The sequence below is a fragment of the Leuresthes tenuis genome, unplaced genomic scaffold (genome assembly GCF_036924035.1).
Source record: "Leuresthes tenuis unplaced genomic scaffold, fLeuTen1.0.hap1 SCAF_6, whole genome shotgun sequence".
Lineage (NCBI taxonomy): Eukaryota > Metazoa > Chordata > Actinopteri > Atheriniformes > Atherinopsidae > Leuresthes > Leuresthes tenuis.
This window is the reverse complement of record NW_027325360.1, coordinates 22,927,030-22,934,615: the sequence shown is the minus strand read 5'-3', so window position 1 is coordinate 22,934,615 and position 7,586 is coordinate 22,927,030. Positions and strand designations below refer to the sequence as shown.

Below are 7,586 nucleotides of genomic sequence, written 5' to 3'. Positions count from 1 at the left end.
GCTGCACTCAAGTTATTGCTATTATTATGGGGAAAAAAATTAAATGGTCACAAATTTAGGATGTACTGAATGCTGATAAATATCATTCACTAAATCAAGGTTTTTATTATTTTTTTTCTCCTTTTTAATTATTTCAAATTCATGTGTCAAATTGGAGGCCACAACACATTTGGACTGATGTACTTGTCCGTCACCTGCCTCTTTGCCATATTTTATTACCCAACTTGCCAGGTCCTTAAAATACAATGAAATAACTGACTTATCGTTCACTCCTCGATGTTTTCATGTTTTGCTGCACTAACATGGCTAGTTAACTAACTGCGCTTCCTGATGACTTTGATGTTTGTTGGATGTTTCTCAAAAATGTAAAAAAAATCTTTATTTGTAGATATTTGTGATCATGCTGCAAATTCAATCATTCAACAATATAAGATGTTGATAGGTTCATTTGTGACTGATGTGTGGTGTATGCAGAAAAACAGAAGACACCTTAGACAGCATTTCATTAAAAAAGCATGTATTTGCAGATGTGAAGCTGCTCCTTCGAGGTTAACACTACCATTAAATGATTAGCACATAGTAATCTCTGTAAATCAGCTGCACTGTAATAACTGACTTTGGCTTCTTTAGCATCAGAAAAAGAGCACAAAGTCTGTGTATAAGTCCAGTCGCTAGATGTTGTCAGATATTCGCTGAATTACTTTCGAATAAAACATAATTACCAGCAAAGAATGTGTACGTGAAAGCAGTGCAAACGTTAAGCTTGCAAAATGTCAGGACTTTCATAAAGAAATACATCTTGTTGGTTCTCCACAAGTGCATAAGGCATTCAGAACAAGACATTGTGGACGGTCTGCCACATCATGGGCGATCATGGGCTTTTTTAACTTTGATCGCAGTGACAGGTTTTTAGTTCTCACTACCACAGAGAGCGAGCAGAATCTTCTCATAGTCTCCTTTTGTGTCATCCTAAAAAAAAGAAAATAAATAAAAATGTGAGTCTTTAATCAGTCTCAGTCAAAAAAATCTGATTACTGTCATTATCTTTATTTGTTTGCTTACCAGAATTTCCTGGTAGAGTGTTTTGCCGTAGTTTTTCTTGTATTCGTCCTTGATCCGTTTCATATCAATCTCAGAGCGGCTGACCATGATGCGAGTCAGGATATGTTTGCGAGTACCTTTACCCTAATGAGAACAAAAGTGTCACAGAAGGTACAACATGTATGAGTGTGTGTATGTTTGTGTGTGCATGTTTGAAGTTGCCCACATATATTCTACCTTCATGGCCAAGTAGAGCTTCTCTGCGAAGAAGCCAGCCCTGCTTCCAGCACATTTCACTGTGGTATTTTAAAACAATGGTTCAAGTTTAAATGTATCGTGAACACAAGATGATGGTTTAATACTCAAGTAATATAGTTATAGTTCAGGTATCTGCCTTTACCTACTGCTGTCAGACAACTTTCAATATCTCCCTTCATCTCCAGGTCGATAGCTTTGGCCACATCCACTTTGCTGTACTTTGAGTACCTTTCAAATACTGAAAGAAAAAAGTACAAGAGTGAAGCATCTGACAGAGACAAAAAGTAAAAACAGACTTTACTTTACACGGTGGAAAGTTAGTGTACCTTTGCGAAGATGAGGAGCGCTCCTGGTGGTCAAGATATCAATGAAGACAGAGCAGTCTTTGCCCTTCCTGCCCTCTCCAGCCTCATATAGAGCTCTTGCATCACTGTCAATCAGCTGCTCGTTAACTCCCTCAGTCCTGCTGGCCTGTGACATGCAGAAACACACCAAGTTCAGTTACTGATGTTGTGATGAACATAGTCAAGGTGAGCTTCTGTACTCTAAGGCCAACATTTCACTGCATTTATAGGAGCCTATATGATAAAAAAAAGACATAAGGGGAAATTATTTAAACTGTTTTGAGCTTTAAAAACAACAAAAAAAGATTGACATCATTTAAATTAAACAGATGTCCATCATCTTGAGTTTGAAATGAGTTGATCATTTTAGATGCCCAAATGTGTGTATAAATGAATGTGTGTCAAGGGAGTGAGTTCATGTTTTGCTAACCAGCGTCAGCTTACAGCAGGGAGTGTCTTGTTGCCTCAAATCTTAACAGTGTCCTGGTGCTGTGACTGAATATTTAATTGCAGTAAATATGCCCACAAAATGTGACAACAAAACACCAAAGAAAGTACACAAGACAGAAAGGAAGTGTAGACATGTGTACCTTGCAGAGTGTGAGGAGGGCAGTCCTGAAGTCCCCACTGGTGTCAGATCTGATGTCCTCTTCCAGGTCCTTCTTGTATTCTTGGAACATAAATAACAAATGCTTGAAAAAGGGAGGGGCAGTTTGGCCTTTTCTTATATCCTCCCAAAGTTCCTGAGGCTGTACTTTCTCTGTCTCCTGTGTATCTACAGTTGTAGCAAAAACTAGTTCTGAGTTCAACTGCTGGTTCAACTTTGTTGGCACACACCTTCCTTGTAGACCTTCTTTATGTCCATGATCTGCTTGTTGTTTCTGGAAGCCAGAATCTCTATCAGGGTATCCTCATCTGTTCCAAGACCCTGAGATAGGGATGCAGTGAGAGATAGATTAACATAGAGAAAGACCAGTAACTGTTCACAAACCCAACTAAAACAAGCAGCTCTCAACCTGCAATTAAGAAAACAATGGGAGAATATGTGGAAGTAGGTGGATGGTATCACACCAAAAATAATGGTGAGACCAAAGCAATCACTACAGAGGTTTTCCAGTATCGTTGATTTGCAAAGGTTTAAGAAGTTCATACATTTATATCACTATTTATTTAGAGTGGGTTGTACCTTCACTGCCAGTTTCAGCTGCTGGGCGTCATACTGGGCAGGTGTTTTCAGCAGAGCCAGCACCACCTCCTCCAAATCTCCTTTCAGAGCATTTTTCAGTGCTGACTCCAGAGGCTATAGGAGAATAACGTAGTGCTCAGGGAGTGTGGGAAACTAAAGACTTTTTCATCTTCATGTCACCATGTGCATGCAGGCTTCCTTACCTTGCCACTGGCCTGCTGGTAGGCCTCTTTGATTTGCTGTCTCTGCTCATTGCTCCTTTTGACCAGAATTTCAATAATGGTGTTCTCATCCACACCTGCAGTGTGATTGAGCAGAATAACAATTTCTGTCATTCCTAATCAATATGGCGGTACAGACAGTGTATTTTCACAAAGTTGGGGACCCACAGAGAGATGTGCAGATGTTCATAAAAAATGTTTTACCAGTTTCATGAATAACAGCACTATACACTGTAATTATACATGATGGCCAGCAGAGGATGTTCACAGTCTTAACAGAAAAAACAGCTCTTTGTCCCTAGATGGAGACGCCATCTCAGGACGAAACATGTTCACACATGCTGAAAAGGATCCATTTGTGCCATTTAAGTTTACCTTTTGCTTTGATGGCCTTATCCAAGACAGCTGCATCTCCACTCGGGCTAAAATTGGGAGCTGCAGTCACTGTTCCCTCGTTCTTCAGGACCTGAGAGAAAACACTGATTATTGTGTGTCTGGTAAATACTTGACTTCTGCTCTGAGGTGTGCATGAGGTGGGTCACACAAGTGCATTTTTCCAGTACTTTAGATGATAAGTGCTGGGACAAATTTATCAGTCACATTGCCTGTATCGATTCTTCAGCTTAAAATGTACAAAATACGCTAAAATAAACATATTTGCAACAGATTTTACATCCTGCCCTGCCCTCCGTGTTTTCTCAAAGCTCATGACAGTGCGCTGTAAAATCCCTGGACACGCCCCTGTTCGACTGAACCTAACAGCAACTGAAGAGTTAAAGAGCTCACACTGAAATCATGCAGCACAAGCTCATGCAACTTTCCCCTTGTTCACTTTAAGCAACCAGGGAAAGGAGAAGCAGCATTTTGTTCAGCTTGCGGAGTTTATAAAGGGAGGGGCACAAATTCCTGCTTCTGAGTCACACACTGCCAAGACTCAGAATAGTAATCATTCTCATTTCATAGAACTTTTACAGTTTAAACTCCCTCTCTCTTTAATGCAACTCTCATCTTATCTTTGTGCTCAGCTTCACTCCCTTTTCTTTCCAATTTTCACCTTTAAACTAATTCATTCTTCTCCCTCCCTATCTTCTAACTTCTCTCCACGCCTCTGTCTGCCTGATCATTTTTTCCACCCCAGCATACCACAGGAAGAGAAAAAAAGCAAATAACAGGCTGGTTGGCCTTAGCAACAGGAACAGAAACACAGAGCTACGTACTGACTCATCAGGCATGCCCAGATAGACCGTTTGCTGCATGAAGGCTTGGATGAAAGACATGGTGGGATTGCTGGTGTCTGTCTGTAAAAGAGAGGACAACATTAAGGAAGAAATCAGAAGGCCGGCACTAATATGATCAGTAGCACTTGCTGTTTAGAAATGTATCTGCTCTGAGAAAGAATGGAACACTTTCCTATAAACATCTGCCAGTGGTATCCAAAAAAAAAAGATGGTTGCTCTTTTACTGATCCTGTTTAAGGAAAGTTATTGTCCATCAAATAAGTAAGAAAGAAAACCTCTTTGTCTTCTGTCATCCATGGCTGGTGAGCACAAATATAACTGTGTATTTCTAAAAGTTTATGTCAGAAGATTTTCAGTAATTACATCAGTGTGTAGACTGATGGGCCACACCCACGTTCTGATCTGATATGGACACACACAATGTAGCCAAGTTTTACTTTTAGACGCTATTCAATTCTGAACTACAACATCAACTGATAAACTCCACCGCGAAATTAAATCACGCCAGCACTCTAATTACGCCAAAACCTCTCCGTTACTTTCCCAACCACACCCTCATAGGGTATATCAATACCCTCAAGGAGAGGAGACTTACAGCCATCCCATTAAGTTAGAAACTCAACAAAAATCGCAAAGTAAAGGCGGTAGAGCAAATTCAAGCTTTTCATGACAGATGAATAACTTACCAAGTGGTTTCAGATGGGAGAAAGTTAGTCTCACTGTGATTCGAGGAGAATTACAGTTTCAGAAAGAGGTTTTTTTTATACTCAAGTTAAACCCCACCTAGTGACTCACTAGTGGCTCAGCCCATATACACCGCTCCACAGCTGCTATTGGATTGAACCGCTGCCGCACACAGCAGTGAGCGGCGGGGCTCCGTCCATTACGCAGCAGTATCCAGTGCGTGAACACCAGGATTTAAAACAGCCACGCGGCTTAGTGAAACACATGTGCTGAGAAAGTGCCAGGTCCTAATCCTTCATAAAAATCGTGATCTCGTGGAAAATCACTTGGATATCCTACACCCAGGACATCTGGGGTAGCCAGTTTACTTTATGTGATACCTTCTTGTTGAGTTTTTATATCAACATGACTACTTCTGCTGCATTTATTCACGCACTGAAGTCATTATCCCTGACCCATTGACTTTAAACATTTAGATATTTATATTTTATGCAACTTTTTTTTCAAACAGTTTTTCAAACATTTTCTGTTGAGTTTTGCTGAAAATTTATGATAAGTATGTCAAATAGAGTATACCCCCGGTACATAAATCATATTAAATAGATACACTATGGAAGAAGATGAAGAAGATAAAAGACAATTAGATAAGAAATTAAATAAATAAATGAAAAATACAGCATTAGATAATCCTCTTGGATCAGCTGGAAAAAGCATTGTGAAAAAGTAAAAAACATGGCTGATTTTCAGAGACCATGAAAAGCTGAATTTAGAGACATGTTGGACAGTGATGCCACTGACATCTCATGATTTTACATAATGATGATGCACAGGGCTATTTTCAACAACTAAACAGAGATTTAAGTTGTTGATATTCACTTAAACTTAACCATTAATGCTGCACTTGCTAACTTTATTTAGTTTTTCTTTTTTTTACAATTTTACTTGGTACTACTAGTTTTACTTAAATAAAGATTTTAAAAAGAGTACTTATACTGCATCTCAATTGTTTTACTCAAGTGTTAGCTGCAGCCTAGAAAAATAAATCCTCTTTATCTGAGTGGTGTTGAATCCCGTACAGGGACACACACACAGCTTTTTTCCTCCTCTTCCAGGTGTACGTACTGTTGGAATCTGGAGTTTCCTGAAATTCATTATTGGCATTCTTGGAATTGGCATATTCATTATATATTAATTTTTGTTTTTTCCTGTTTTTTCCTTTATAATATTTTCCTTTTCCTTTATAACATTTCTATTCTTTTTAAATTCCTTTATCTCTCCTCGACAAATTTGAATTAGACAGTCCATTTAATGCACTGCCACTACTGGTTATCTATCTGGAACATCAGCATTACAATAAATATAGGTGAGAACAGCTGAGCAAACCCTGGAGAAAAAACAATATGCCTTATTGTATTTCAAATATATTCACAGTTTCAATTATATATTGCATAACAAATGTTAAAAAAAAAATGTTCTAACAAAAAAGTATCTTATTAACTATGTTAAAGTATTCCAGAACTATGTTAAATTCACTATTTTTCATAATAATATTTCACACACTTTAGAATAATTATATTATAGAGCACTTTAATGGAATATATCAAAAGAAAATATACTTTAAGTTAACTGCAATGACTAAAGTGTATTAATTTGATATTTTGTTTTAAATACATTTTTATATATTTTTTAATTGTATTCTCAGAATTATTATTGTAAAAGTGCACTGAGAGCATCATTTTGATCCGTGTATTTTGATATCCTAACGTTTGAATATAATTAAAATTACATATTACATTCCATTACATATGAGCCTAACTTTAAGTGCCATTTTTACATTGGTATCTTAACCCATTAAGTGAGATCAAATCATATTGGTAAGTTATCATTGTGTACTAAAAGGAATGTTAGAAAAGTATCAGCGTACTACTAATAAAGTAAGCATATTGCCTCAATATTAGTGGCACTTTTGCAATACATTTTTGGGATACTATAATACAAAGTAAGCAAACTTTATCTCATTAATCAAGCATGTAAATTAGAACATACACAGCTATGGACTTAAGTGTACTAAGAATACTTTAAGTTGTTCCATTTTAACACACAAAGGTACAATAAATACTCTTCAAAGTCTGCTTTTCCACAACTTAATTACAAATCAGGTTAACTAATCATTACCTAATTTTAAGTATATTTTAAGAATTAGTCAAACTGCAAAAACACTTAAATATGCTAAGATTTGATGCACTTGGCACATTTATTCACACTTTATTTTCTTTGAGGTGTGGCATGACAGCAGAGCCACGATCTGAGACAACTACATGTCTCAACAGAGGGTAAATGCCGTCACACAGCTGTGATTTACAGGAAAGATAATGTAGCAACGTTAACACAGTCTGACTTTGTCATCACATCAAACCTCACAGGCCCTCAGTGACAAAAGAGTTGCCATATTTGGCAAAGCAACACTTATATTTTTTTTATGGTGGAGTATGGATAGAACAGGATTTGGATTGTGAAAAGTGACGAGTGGGCAAAGCTGTCTTTTCATTAAAGTGGCATCATGAGCGGATTTATCTTTAAGGAAGGTATGTTAAGCAGATGCTCAAGCTGGGGT

At 37.6% G+C, this 7,586-nt stretch overlaps 1 protein-coding gene across 2 annotated transcripts; it reads right to left on the bottom strand.

Annotated features, from left to right (window-relative positions):
- Positions 1-507: 507 nt before the first annotated feature.
- On the bottom strand, positions 508-5,068 carry anxa1a (annexin A1a). Of its 2 annotated transcripts, none has more exons than XM_072388272.1 (12): positions 4,975-5,068; positions 4,268-4,348; positions 3,426-3,516; positions 3,033-3,127; positions 2,830-2,943; positions 2,481-2,571; positions 2,234-2,313; positions 1,626-1,770; positions 1,442-1,537; positions 1,279-1,337; positions 1,063-1,185; positions 508-969 (listed from the first exon to the last, which is right to left on the bottom strand). In XM_072388272.1, exons 2-12 carry the CDS (start codon positions 4,325-4,327, stop codon positions 910-912), a joined length of 1,014 nt encoding a protein of 337 aa, XP_072244373.1. In that variant the 5' UTR covers positions 4,328-4,348; positions 4,975-5,068; the 3' UTR covers positions 508-909. The 2 variants fall into 2 exon arrangements, with proteins under 2 accessions (XP_072244373.1, XP_072244374.1); XM_072388273.1 differs by having other exon boundaries at positions 4,268-4,344; positions 4,975-5,063.
- Between the last annotated feature and the right edge of the window lie 2,518 nt (positions 5,069-7,586).

Coding starts and splice junctions, on each gene's coding strand:
- anxa1a (XM_072388272.1), bottom strand. CDS start 4,327: ATGTCTTTCATCCAAGCCTTCATGCAGCAAACGGTCTATCTGGGCATG. Junction 2,572..2,829: donor AGCTGAAACTGGCAGTGAAG/GTACAACCCACT, acceptor TCCCTATCTCAG/GGTCTTGGAACAGATGAGGA. Junction 1,538..1,625: donor CGCTCCTCATCTTCGCAAAG/GTACACTAACTT, acceptor TTTTTCTTTCAG/TATTTGAAAGGTACTCAAAG.